The sequence below is a fragment of the Neophocaena asiaeorientalis genome, unplaced genomic scaffold, assembly GCF_003031525.2.
Source record: "Neophocaena asiaeorientalis asiaeorientalis breed wild unplaced genomic scaffold, Neophocaena_asiaeorientalis_V1.1 scaffold476, whole genome shotgun sequence".
Lineage (NCBI taxonomy): Eukaryota > Metazoa > Chordata > Mammalia > Artiodactyla > Phocoenidae > Neophocaena > Neophocaena asiaeorientalis.
In genome coordinates this window covers 1,813,537-1,827,239 of record NW_020172178.1, presented here as the reverse complement: position 1 = coordinate 1,827,239, position 13,703 = coordinate 1,813,537, and the positions used below count along the sequence as shown (strand labels likewise).

General features: G+C 50.0%; 1 protein-coding gene across 1 annotated transcript in view; it reads left to right on the top strand.

Annotated features, from left to right (window-relative positions):
- CLMN (calmin) overlaps window positions 1-13,647 on the top strand; it is a 36,139-nt gene extending 22,492 nt beyond the window's left edge. The window contains exons 8-12 of the mRNA XM_024760146.1: window positions 2,304-3,902; window positions 6,815-7,011; window positions 8,386-8,446; window positions 9,115-9,185; window positions 11,173-13,647. Of these exons, the coding sequence (XP_024615914.1) occupies window positions 2,304-3,902; window positions 6,815-7,011; window positions 8,386-8,446; window positions 9,115-9,185; window positions 11,173-11,341 (2,097 nt within the window). The 3' untranslated portion in view covers window positions 11,342-13,647. The remainder of the gene's footprint in view (window positions 1-2,303; window positions 3,903-6,814; window positions 7,012-8,385; window positions 8,447-9,114; window positions 9,186-11,172) is intronic.
- Window positions 13,648-13,703: the final 56 nt, after the last annotated feature.

The following is a 13,703-nucleotide window of genomic DNA, read 5'->3' as shown; positions in this document are numbered from 1 at the left end:
TTTTTTGCCATACGCGAGCCTCTCACTGTTGTGGCCTCTCCCGTTGCGGAGCACAAGCTCCAGACGCACAGTCTCAGTGGCCATGGCTCACGGGCCCAGCCGCTCTGCGGCATGTGGGATCTTCCCGGACCGGGGCACGAACCCATGTCCCCTGCATCGGCAGGCGGACTCTCAACCACCGCGCCACCAGGGAAGCCCATGGGTCTTGTTTTTTATCCATTCTGACAAGAATTAGTGTGGCATTTTATTAGTGTATTTTTTTACCATTTTCTTCACGTAGTCTACCATCTTGATTGTTGTTTTTATTGGTCCTATCTGTTCTACGTTCCTTCGTCCTCCTTTCTAACTTTTTTTCTGATCATTCAGTTACTTTTTTGGTTTCCATTTTATCTCCTCTGTTGACTTTGAAACAGCAGCTCCTTGTTTTATCTTTTTAGTAGTTTTCCTAGGGGTTATGATATTCATCTTGAACATAACTCAGTCTACTTTGGATTACTATAATACAACATTAAATAAAATGCATATTTATATGTTTTTATATATGCAACGATGTCATTCCACTCACCTCTTCTCCATTCCTTTGTGCTGTCATTGCCACTGACTTTCTTCTGCATATGTTTTAATCCTCAATGCTGTGTTATTATTTGTGCTTTACACAGGAGACCTTTTAAGAAAACTTTTTAAATAGTCTTTTATATTGGCCATACATTTACCATTTCAGGTACTTTTCATTCCCCCCTTCAGCACCAGGCTTTCATCTCTGATCCTTTCCTTCAGCCTGAAGAAAAACCTTTGTATTTCTTGTAGTATAGGTTAAGCAGTTATTTTAGACTCTTTATTTCCTAGTTCTAACCCCAAGTTATCTTTGGGTCTACTTCTAATGACTATTGTTTCTCCTGATTATGGGTCTCTTCTCTTGCTTATTTGTGACTTAAATTTTTTTTATTTTATGCCAAATCTGGTGTGTAAAGGAGCAATACAGTTGAGGTAGATGACATTTTTCCCCCAGAGGATATAGCCCTTTCCCAAACATGGACGTATAATGAGGAGCTGATCATTTTGACCTTCTCAGGAGCTGATAAGGGCTCTGTTGAAGTTTTATTTAATTTCAGCCCTCCAGTTTCAAGCAATCGTATAATGAGGTCAATCCACCCTCCCTACCAGTGCATTGGGAGCCATGCTCTGCAGTACCACCAAGATGGCTCTCTGCTTTTCAGCCCTGCTCTCAGCTGCTGCATCTTTTTGTTGGTTTACAATGTTATGTTAGTTTCTGGCGTACAGCAAAGAGATCCAGTTACATACATACAGTCTTCTTCACATTCTTTGCCATTATGGATTATTACAAGATACTGAATATAGTTCCTTGTGCTATACAATAAGTCCTTGTTGGTTATCTATTTTGTATATAGTAGTGTGTATATATTTACCTCAAACTCCTGATTTATCCCTCCCTTGCCTTTCCTCTTTGGTAACCATAAGTTCGTTTCCTATGTCTGTGGGTCTGTTTCTGTTTCGTAAATAAGTTCGTTTGTATCATATTTCAGATTCCATGTATAAATGATATCATATGATATTTGTCTTTGTCTATCTGCCTTACTTCACTTAGTACGATAATCTCTATGTCCATGCATGTTGCTGTCAGTGGCGTTATCGCATTCTTTTTTATGGCTGAGTAATATTCCATTGTGTGCGTGCGTGCGTGCGTGTGTGTGTGTGTGTGTGCCCGTGTGTGTACACACCACATCTCCTTTATCCATTCCTCTGTTGGTGGACACTTAGGTTGCTTCCATGTCTTGGCTGTTGTGAATAATTCAGCGGCATCTTACTTAGCAGAAGTCCCTGTGTGGGAGAATTAGTATATGAAGAGCACTAGTTTTGTGTTTGGGCCCCTTCTAGATTCAATCTCTCACGCCAGCCCACACAATCAATAGATATTTAGCTGATCTTTCCTCGTCTCGGATGAGTTCGCTCTCCTGTCCATACCCAGACCGGGCAGTGGCCCACAGGTATGAACTCACGGACAATCTCTGCTCACTTAGGAAGGGCTCATCCTTCTCCAGAGTTCAGTTCATTGATATGCCGTTGCAGCCATAGCTTTAAAAAAAAACACACACATTCTTTTAAACTTTGGTGTCCTCACGTTTCAGCCGGAACAGTAGTCATTTGCCAGTCTACATCTGCATCAGAACACTTCCGTTCCTTCTGAAGTGCTTTGTCCACTTCGGTGTTTGTGTTTTGAGAGGGGACGCCGCGTGACACTTAGACGCTCTGCTGATTTCGCGTTGCCCTGTATTTCTTGGCAGGAGGATTTTGCGGATTCCGACAAAGAAGCCCCTATTGAAACCACCTTCGTTCGCATCAGAGAAACCCCTTCTGAGCAAGAGAGCACCGTCTTCTTTCTGACTGAGAACGGGGAGCGTGCCTACACCGTCAACCACGAAACAAGCCACCCGCCACCCTCCAAAGTCTTCGTCTGTGACAAGCCTGCGGGCGTGAAGGAGCCCTGCGTTACCAGCCGGGAGCTGGCAGACAGCTGCTCTGAGTTCGCACACCAGATCATTGACCAGGTTCTCCAAGGGGTCCCAGGGAAGATCAACAGCACCGGCGAGCTGGCTCCAGAATCTTCCATCTTATCATCCAGAAAGGACAGCCAGAGGTCCACCTCTCTGCCAATCAAGAAAACTGTGCACTTTGAGGCTGACACCTACAAGGAGGCCTCCTGCAGTAGGGACCCTTTCTACAGTCCAGACCTTCACTTCGAAGGAAGCCCAAGAGAGACCAAGGAGTTGTTCAAGCAGGACGGACAGGTCTTGGCAGCTGAGGTTGCTGAGGAAACACCGAAACAGCAGGCCCTGGAGATCCCGGAAGCAGCCTCCAGTGAGGCCCCCAGCGATGTGTCTTCAGTGGATGGTAAGGTCAGTCATCCTCCGACTTTCCGGACCTCTCCCTCCTGGAATGGGGCGTCGGAGAGGGCAGCTGGCCCAGGGGAAGAGGGCCGTTCCCCGTCATCCCTGGGAGAGGATACCATTGTAGCCGATTCCACGGAGATCGAGGTTAAGCCGCTGACTGTAGAAGCTATGGATAAGGAAGACTCTTTCGAAGGCATACCATTAAAAGCCTCGAAATTTAACAGCGACCTCGTAGATTTTCCCTCCACCAGCCAGCCTTTCCACGAGGTTCCTTCGCCTCATGAGAAAAAACCTGCCGAGGAGGAGGCGTCCGAGGATCGTGCTGAGAAGTTGCGTAAAAGGGGAGGTAAATCTGCCCACAGGGAGACAGATTTGGATGAGCCCCCCGTGAAGCCCAACCAGCAGGAACCTCACAGGGACTCTGGACCAGAAGACCAAGGCTCTTCTTTGGAGGCACCGGTGGATAAAAAGCCAGAAGTGTATGAAAAGGCCAAGCACAAGTCCCCCCGGCGCCGTCGGGGTGAGGAGGAAGGGGAAGCCGAGGGCCCACGGGGCCTTGGGGGAGAACTGCCTTCCAATCCAGCCAACAGCAGCAGCAGCTTGGAGACCCTCCGCAGCCCCAGCGAAGAGGGCCTGGATTTCGAGCTGTCTCCACCGCCCTCCAGGATCTCCATCATCCCCCATGACCTTTTCTACTACCCGCATTACGAGGTTCCCCTGGCTGCGGTTTTGGAGGCTTATGCAGAAGGCGTGGAGGATTTGAAAAACGAAGAAGCGGACCTCGAAGAGCCAGAGGGGTATCTGCCGGACGCGGGGGCCGGGGAGGCCGAGGCCTCCCAGAGCAGCTGCAGCTTCGCCGGGCGGGGCAAGGGCCACCCCCAGGCCAGCATCGCGGAGGATGCCAGACCAGCCTCGGAACCCAGTCCCCCGTCCCCGCAGGAGGACCACCAGCCAAGTGAGGACGCAGAGAGTGTCCCCGTGCAGGGCCACCAGGTACTTGACTGCGGGTGCGGGAACGCTGAGTGGGGAATTCTCTGCTTCTCCTAAGCTCGGCTTCTTCCTCCATAAAACGGAGAAAGGCAGCTTCCCTCACAGGCATCCCAGGTCCAGAATTTAAGGAGACACTCACTCAGGCTCAGGCAAGGGTCAGGGTTAGCACCCGAGAGGAACACTTGTCGTCAGTTTTGCACCCTGGGTGTCTCGCTGGCCTCCCCCTAGTCTGGGCCCTGCCCACAGGCTGCCAAGGAGATCAGGTGAGGCCATGCTTGAGGTGCTTGAGGGTCCAGCACAGAAGTAGCAGAAATCCTTTTAAGTAGTGATCGCAGCTCTACCTAGCACGCACTTAGCGAACTTTACCCCCAACCCCGCGGCAGCCTGAGAAAACCAGGCCAGACCTCACACTGGACTCCAGCCTTGACTTTTAAAGGGCTTTTGCTTGTTGAGCACTATTGTTTGGCTCCTGTGGTTAGAAGTGGGTTGTGTGAACAGGGCAAGGCGGACGCGCACTTCTGAGCCGGGGCAGCTGGGTACGTGCTCCTCTGCCACCTCGTGTCTGCACGTCATCTGGCCCAGCAGCTTCAGAGGGCCCCCCCCCCAGAGTGATCAGTGAGAGGGTGTGGGGAGCCCTGACTGCATGTCCCTCTGGGTCCCCCTCCCCGCCCTCCCCTCCGGACAAGCCCACCTCCTCTCTGCCTCCCAGCCTGCCTCTGGGCTTTGCTGGAGCTGGTCCCCCCATCTGGACGCCCTTCCCCACACTTGGCTTGGCGAGCACTTACTCCTCTTCAAAGCCCAATGCCAACAGCATCCCCTCCCGGGAGCCTGCCCAGCCCCTCTCCAGGCAGAGCAGCCACTCTTCCATTTATAGTGATAACATTCTCGATGGTTCTCTGGTGGACTGCCGCTGCTTTCGTGGGTTGTGATTTTCTCTCCTGGGAGAGGGTGAGCATTTGTGTATTAATCTCTGGGCTCCAGAGGCCAGCCTGACAGGAAACAAGGTGCATTGCATGACAGTTTGGGGTATCAGGTGAGGGCAGGTAAATTAAACCCTGAGGGGCTGGAAAGTCAGGACAGGACCCAGCGGAGGCCCAAAGGTGCTCGGACGAGTGAGAAAGCCTTGCCCTGGGGAGGCTGCAGGAGAAGGGGAATCTGAGTAGACTTAAAAGGCATTTAGGATTGAGATGGGCCAGAAGTGGTAGCATCATTTACGGGTCTGCCTGCTCCAGGCAGTGGGGAGTAGCTGCCCAAGCACTGGGGGGGCCTCAGAGTTCTCTGGCACTAAGAGTCCAGAAGCCACGTGTGGCCGGACCTATCCTTTGGCGCCGAGCACCCATTCTCTGTCCGTCTTCGGCTGGAGAAGAGGGTTGGGTGGCTCCATAGGTGCGAGAGACCTGCCTGCCACCTCCCCCTTCTGCCCAGGGGCAAGGAACCTAGTCCTGTCCCCTGCCCCGAGCCCTCTGTCTGCTGTCTGCCAGAGCAGGCTTGTCCTGTGGGAGACCAGAAGATCCGGCGGGTTGAGAAATGCCCCTCAGTGACATCGGGTCTCGGGGTCCCCAGGTTGGGGGATGACAACAGCAACTGGGGTGATTCTCTGGATTATTACAGGCCAAAAAGCTCTTTTAGAACAAAAGAAAAGGGACTGGGATTGGGGAGAGCCTGAGTAGCCTTTCTGCCCCTCTGTGTGACTTAGAATGGCCAATGAGCGCCTAAGCTCCCCTCCCCCAGTGATGGAGTGTGGCCTGTGGGCACACAGATTAGGCATCCGACTGCCCACTGCTCCCAAGCACACCTTGCCATTGGCTCCCGAGCATAGCCCTAGCGTTGATCCCTGTGAGTGAGCAGGGGCGGGGGAGGGGAAGGGGTGCAGCCCAGGATGACTTGCCTCCTGGCAGAGAGGATGACAGGGGGTGGAGAATTTCTCCGATACCTGGCCCTTCCTTAAAAAGAAAAGAGAAAGCTATCTTCTAAATGGACTAGAAAATGGCAAGTTCTACTTCCAGTCTTTAAGAAAGTAAGTCCTCTCCTCACTTCACCTTTCAGAAAAGGTAGCATTTGCTCATTGATAATGGAGGAGCAGCTGGCCTTTCAGATTGCTGAGAGCGGTTTTAATTTCTGCAGGGAGCTTTGTTCTCCTGGGCTGCACTGGCCGGCCACTCTGATCCTCTTATTGGGACACCTGTTGAGCAGGTTTTTCCAGCCCCTGTGAGAATTCTTGAGAGGTGCTGCCAGCAATTCTCACGCTTCTCGATTTCACGTGGGAGCATCGCTGGTGGGTTTCAGAGTGCCTGGGGGCGGGGGCGGGTGGAGGTCAAAGATGCCTTATCATATAAATGCTACAAAGGTGGCACTACCATACACCTTCGGCCAAAAGCACGGTGAAGAGTCATCTCTCCAAACACAGGAGCCACCTTCACACCTCTTGACCCACCTGGCCTCTAGGATTTGTTCCTCTGTTTAAGTGGATGATGGTTGTGTGAAGGGTCCAACCATTGTCCACTGTGAGGGACATCCTTTATAGGAAGCACTGTGGTATAGTGGGAAGAGGCTGATAATCATTATACCCATTTGACAGACAAGGAGACCAAGGATCAGAGAGATAGTCAGTTGCTCAAGGTCAGATAGCTGACTTAGCCAGGATGTGAAACCAGGTCTTACTGACTGTAAAACCCATGCTGTTTTCGATCCATCAGTCTGGAGCATTTGGAACTCTGCCCGGGGAGCAGCAGTTCGGGTGGGCTTCTCCTCCATGGTGGGCTGTGCTGGAAGGAACCCATGGAAGAGGCAGGATTGGAAGGGGCGCCCTAGCTGGGCCTCGGAGTCAGGGTGGAGCAGGGCGCTGCCGGGTGGTGTCACGCACTCAACATCTCAGCGTAAAATTCTGATTTGTGTTTGGTTGTCATATCCTTCAGTCCCAGGAGTTTCCAAACTCGGAAAACTTAGCAAACCCATTAGAAGAAAAGGTAATGGAAGAACCGATCAGTAGTAAAAAAAAGGAAAAAAGAAAACATGTGGACCACGTAGAAAGTTCAATATTCATAGCACCCGGAACTGTTCGCTCCTCAGATGACCTGGAAGAAGACACCTGTGACCACAAAGTCCTTTCCAGGTATTTTATTAACAACTTCTCACCCCAGATCCTGAGCTGGGAAGCTACTCTCTGAACTCATCCCATTTCTGGTTTCTGATTGGATGGGGGACGCAGGGGTGGGGCTGGACAGCAAGGGAAACAGATTCAGGCAAAGTCCTCATTCTTCACACCTGGGCTCCCCCACTGACCTCCCCCCGCCATCCCGCCCCCAACCAATATCAGACCTGCCCGTAATCGGCAAAACCAGAAGGACCTGAACTTTGCCTTCTCTCCTCGCTCCACGTAGCTTCGGGTGGAAACTGGCAGGGAGCAGAGAGGTGGCTGAACCGTAGGTAGGGGTGGGGTATGAAAACTAATAGCCTTGGAGACTCTGCCGGCCGTCTCTGGCCCCTGATAACCTCTGGTCAGTCTAGGTAGAGACCAAACTTAGCCGTTTATAAGCATCTTACAGGATCAGAAGGGAGGCACTGGATATGCGTGGAGGGGACCATTTATCACTGTCGCATGGAAGCTGGACTTTAATATGACCGCTTCACCCAGGAGTTTGGGTCCAAGGCAGTAAGGGTGGAAACTTGAGGAAACTAACATGACTGTCTCTGTATCAGGCCCATTCACGTGCAACACCTCTTTCTCCTGTGGAGCAATAGGACAGGGCCACTTTGACCTGCAGTAGGCTAGTATCCCCACCAGCTCCATGAAGTAGGTAGGGTGGGAATGATGATCCATTTCACAGATAAGGAAAACTGATCAGAGATGTAAATATTTGACCAAGGTTGCCAGTTAATCAACCAGGAGCCAGGATGACAGCCCAGGCCTCTGGTTGGGTATCTTTTTGCCTTAGCCCTGAGTGAGCCAGCTTTATTGGAAGATCAGAGAAACACATCAGCCTCAAAGATATAGTCAGAAAATTAGCCTTCTCGTGTATGAAAGGAAAAGAGGTGGTCCACCCAAGAGCTAGGCAGTCAGCAGCATTGCGCACGGCAGGAAGCACTGAAAAGGGAGTCCAGGTCCCAGGTCTCAGCCCAGGTCTGACTTTAGCTTGCAGAGGACGTCTGGTGAGTCCCAAGACTTCAGGATACTTAGAAAAAGAGACCCTTTCCTGCCCCCAAATCCTATGATTTTTAAGAATATGTGGTCTGCTTTCTATTTGAAATTCTTTCTCACTGTTTTCTTTTTTTTTTTCTTGTTGACGAGGGCTCAGTGTGTCCCTTTCACATCATCCTGCTGTTTATAAACACACTCCACCCCGAGTGGGTCTACTGGATACCATGTGTCATTTCCGTCACTAGGTCAGAAATCAGAGCTTGCCTGAATCCACATGTGGCAGCCTCAGGATGGGGGCAGCAAGAAGTTCTTGGTGGCACCAATTCAAAACGTGTCTTTATTTTGCAGGACAAGTCACAGTGACTCCAGCATTTACGTTCAACGACATGCTAATAGGTCTTTGGAACCGGTTAGTGTGTGAATTTCTTCTTCTTTCATCCGGCCCCTGCTAATCAATTCCTTTCCATCCTTCCTCCTCCCCAGCCCAGAGCTTTGAAATAGAGAGGCAGGATTGGAAGGGGCGCCCTAGCTGGGCCTCGGAGTCAAGGTGGAGCAGGGCGCTGCCGGGTGGTGTCACGCACTGCTTTGGGATAGAAGACAAGCAAATTGAAACCTTGTCAGTAAGCATAGTCCAATCAGATGTCCAGTTTGGGCAATAGGGGATTAAATAAAGTGATGATTTTAAAGCCCAAAGGCATCTTTGTCATAACAAACGCATCCAAGACCCCACCCCTGCACACACGTCCAGAAAGATCACGTTCAAAGACAGGTGCCACATAAGCAGAGGGTTCGCTTTGTCTTCGCAACCACTTAGCTGTGGATGTGTTGGGACCCAAAGCCCTGGGATCCACAGCTTGCCCTGATTCAGGTTGTTATGGGGGACGGGAGCCTTCCGTGGGCCCGTGGGAATGACGTAGAATACTGTATAGTCATTTTACTTTGGAACTAGATGTTCGCAAGATTGAGAAAAGCATGGCATGCTCGACTTTGTATGTTTAAAATCATTTCATTTTCTGTTTCAGAGATTTCATCTTTACTAATGGGGTTGCGGGGTTTTGTTTATGAATTTCACTGTAGGATCATTTTAGCTACGTTCAGTTGAGGAACACAGCAGATCAGGATGACAGAAGAAACCGAATGTTAACCAGGTAGGTGGCGGCAGTCCAAGCTTGGTGGGGCTTAAAAGGATATTTTTTCTTTAATTTTGCAGCCTACCTTCTGGGGGTGGCTATTCTCCAACAGGGCTGTGTTGGGTAACAGTATTAATAGTCTGGGCTCGTGCAAGAAAATACCCGTTCCGGAAAAAAATGAATGGAAATTGAATATGAGTGGGAGGGGAAGGTAGATATGAATTCATGTTGATGGGCAGGGCATGGTTCAGAAAATGACTCGGTTTAAAGACAGGTCTGGGTCATGAGCCTGTGGCTGTATTTAGATGACACAGTGGTATACGCTGGCCCTCCGAGGCAGAGCCAGGCAGAAGAGGTAGGGACGGGATACTGTGTGTTCTAAACGCTGTAGCCCCTGACAACTGTGTTCATTCCGTGTCGCCACTGCAGGTACAATACTCAGAAGCTCACTGAGCTGATTTTACAGTTTTATGACATCAGAACAGACATGAAGAGGGAATGCAAACATGCCAGGATGTCTATGAAAGTATTTCTTGCTGTTGGAGAACTAAGTGACCTAGACTAAGAGTGTCGAATTGCTCTAACACCGCCCGTTTAGAACATAGACAGGCAGAGAAATCTAAAACTCTGACAACTCTGAGATGCCCCTATCTCTGTTAAAGTTATTGAATCGCTTAATTTAACTGATTTTTAAAAAAATATTTGCCACGGATTTGAATTGGCTTGGGAGGACTTAGATTATTGGAATGGAAAGACCTTGTCTGAAAATTGCCCAACACCCAGGAGTGTAATCTTTACAAGTCCACCTGTCTGGCTACTAAAAAGAGAGGCAAGATTTGTTTCCCTCCCCTGCCGTAAAATGGAAATATTAATTCACGTTTTCCACCAGGTTTGACATCCTGATAGGAAAATAGTACTTTTAGCTTTTATGAGATAGAGTCTTTGAAAATTGAACCCGCAAGGGTGAGAAGTGCAGTCGTGTTTTCCATGCTTTTGAGCATTTATTACCCTTGCAATAAAAATATGCAGTTTAAAATTTCTCTAAAAACAGTTTTAAGGAGAAAGAAATTCTGTCCGTTGTCTGTTATCTGCGTGGGAATCGCTCAGTTTCCAGACCAGGGCAAAGGTTTAACCCCCTCTTGGCATGGCCTTTCATTGTATCAGGAGATGCTCTAGGGAGGAGGAGGAAGTTTTCGCTTCTCATGACCTCCATCACCCTGATGACCCTGAGAAGCCCCAAATGACCCTGAGAAGCTTACGCTCTAGGTTCTACAGATGCCTCTGTAGAGGCCCCCAAGCCCAACTGCAATCAGATTATGGCTTCTGACCCTTTCCTGTCACCACCACAACAGTCCCCTTCTGGGCTTTCTCCACCAGGCAAAACTAAAATGTCACTTTAGCACTACCTTCTGTTAAAATAAGAGAAGAAAGATACATCTGACCAAAATCTGGTAACCTGGTAATTATTTGCAAGGTTAGATTCCAAAAACAAAAACAAAACCTTGGTGGTACAGAGGCGTGTCTTTTTGTTGCTGATGGCTGTTTTTAAATGATCTGTCATCAGGGAACCTCCGATTCTTTCTTCCGATTCCTTAGGAAGTCTCCTCTATTCCTAGGGAAGAACGAAGAGCCATCAGCTTCTAACTCTGTGTTAAGGGCACTGCGGTGTAAGGGAAAGCATCCTGGAAGGGTGTAGACCTGGTCCAGGTCCCAGCTGTATCACAAAGTCATTGTATGGCCTCGAGCAAGCCCCCCTCCCACCCCCTCTCCACGCCCGTCTGCAGAATGGGGCTAACAGCTCCTCCCTCTTGGCGCTGTGAAGATGAACTGAGTGCGGTTAAAAGCTCAAAGCATCCTGGGACCCAGCCCTCCGCCAGGGTCTGCACCTCACTGGGAAGCCCTCAGCTCTCCAGTTGGGCAGTGAGGCCGGAGTACAGGGAGGGAGGGGGCTCCACTGGGCTGGGGACCCACTTGTGACTGCCTTGGTGTGTCTCCCCTCCTGCAGGAAGGCCAACAACTCAGGCGAAGCCAGGCCGCAAGAGATCCACAGCCCACAGAGCGACTCGCTGATGCAGTTCGTCCAGCAGCCAGACGTGATGTACTTTATCCTCTTCCTCTGGCTCCTGGTTTATTGCCTGCTGGTCTTCCCCCAGCTGGACCTCAACGGACTCTGATGCGTGCGTCTGCATAATAAAAAGACAGGATCCTGGCCAGGGGTGGGCAGTCTCCTTACTTCCTTTTATTGCCTGTTCTGGATGGGGCACTTCTGCAGATGGTGGAGGACCTCCGAGGAAACTTAGCCTCCCTCTCTCCACTTTTCTTTTTCATGTTTCCTTTCTCTCCTGTAAGTCCTAAGCACGCTTTTCTCTTTGGCTATGGACTCAACACTCAGGTGTGTGGCCAGATCCTTGGGTGGGTTTGTTTGTGTGCCTTGCTGTCAGGTATTAAGCTTTGTTACTAATACTCATAACTGGGTCTTAGCTCGCCCCACGCGCTGGTTTTTAAGGTCCCAGATGGACCTGAGTTTCTCGTCTCCCGATGAGAAATAGGATGGATGCCTCAGGGAGACCCCCGCTGGGAAGAAAGCTGCCCTGCTTTCCTCTGAGAGGGGAGTCTGAGTGAAGGTGCTGGGGGTCTGCGCACCTGTTGTGGTCTGGTGATTGGTTGTTTTCTTTGGGGGGATATCAGAGCAGCACAGAGCTGCCGGGTCCAGCAAAGGGCGTCCATGAATGGCAGAGTTCGAGGAAAGTGAAGGCTAGCTCGTGAGCTGCAGTGCACACTTGTTCACCCTCGTTTTCTTTTTTGTGGGGGGCATGCATTTTAATTTTGCTTTCGCATTGATTGAACTGAGGTAAAGCTGTGATTTTCAAACCTTTCCCACCTATGGAATCCTCCTTTCAAGTGGATTCTCAGGGGCCAGTCTAGTTGATACATGAAAAGCAGAGCTTTGACTGACACAGGGCAAGGCCTGGGATCCCTCTCGCTTTGCCCGGGCAGCTCCCAGCTTCCACCCGTGCCTCCTGAGGCATCTGTGCTGGTACCCAAGGCCCCGCAGGGCACTGTCAAAAAGCCCCCGAAAGCCCCGAGGAGGAATGCAGAAGTGGCCTGGCTGAGAATGAGCTCTGACTGATGTTAGAGCAGGAAGTGGTCCAGCACGTTCCTGCTCCGAGAGAGCTTTTGTGCACACCTGCCTCACAGCGTGAGTCTCAGCACGGGCATCTTTCGTGGTCAGTTATGATGGGTTTCTTGAAAAGGAAAAGGGTTCCTGGAAAGCACCCTGAGAAGTAACCAGAACGGGCAGGTGGTGAGAGGACAGAGGCATCCACCTGCCCTTCCGTCTTCCTTCTGCCCTGGGCTCCCTCCGCTTCCTGCTTCCTGTCAAGATGCAGGCCATGCGTCCCTGTGTATTACTTCCTCATCCCGTTGTCCTCCCCCTCAGAAAGCGTGTACATGGTGAGACTTACAAAACCACAGCCTATTAGGTCAGGAGGGGCAGTTAGACGGCATCTCCCCTGCTGAACCCAGAGAGGCAGAGCTGGTTGGCCAAGATCACACAGCCAACCAGGAATGGAGGCCACCTGATGCCCCATCCAGAGCTGTCCCCTCTTTTAGGGAAATTCCACTGGGCCCATGAATGTCCTGAAAAAAAAAATAATAAAATGAATAGATAAGAATGTCCTCATTTAAACAAAACCAAAATTTTTAGGTCAACCACGCACCTTTGTTTTTTCTCGTGTTCTTCCCATGAGGAAGTTTTGTTCGCTTTCAGGCTCATTGCCTGTTCCTTCTAGAATGCCCTCGACAGCTCTAACAGCTTGTCAGCTGACACACCAGCTTTGCTGTTACTCCAGGAATCACGCTTCTCTCTCAGCAAGGCAGGGATTTGCTTACTTCAAGCAGGGGGTCTCAAGTTTACAGAATTCTAGCATGGCCAAAAGAATTGACGTAGCGCATTTGAGTCGATGACAGCCAAAGCCTGGCCTCTAACCCACTCTGGCTATAAGCTGCTTTCTCTCCACGAACGAATCTAAGCCTTCCCAGCTGAAAGCTGTTGGGAGTTTGGAGCAATTCCATCTCGAAGGCCTAGTGTCCCATGGAAGATGAGCTAATTAGCGAGCTCCCTGGCATCACTGCAAGCTGAAAGGTACAGATAATAAAGATTATGTGTGCGATACTTTATAACCCTGGACACCAGACAGCCCTCACCTAAATTAGATGCTTGAAAAGCCAGGGAAGAGCTGACCGGAACGTTAATCATTTCACTTTACGGGTCTAGACCTTGTTCAGAGAAGTCTCTGCGGGTTTCTCCTCTCACCCATTACAAAGTGTGCTGTTGTTTAAAACCATCTACTGGCAAGATGCCTGAAAGTCATTTGGTTCAGGGTGGCAGCAAACTGATTTAAAAAAAAAAAAAATCTCACTTGATTACAGGCGTGTGTGAAAGAAGTCAGATATAGGAGGTGGGTGAGAAGCCTGAAGGACAAACCACTCCATGGCTTCCATTTAAGAATTTTTAATTCTTATCCAAGTAATACA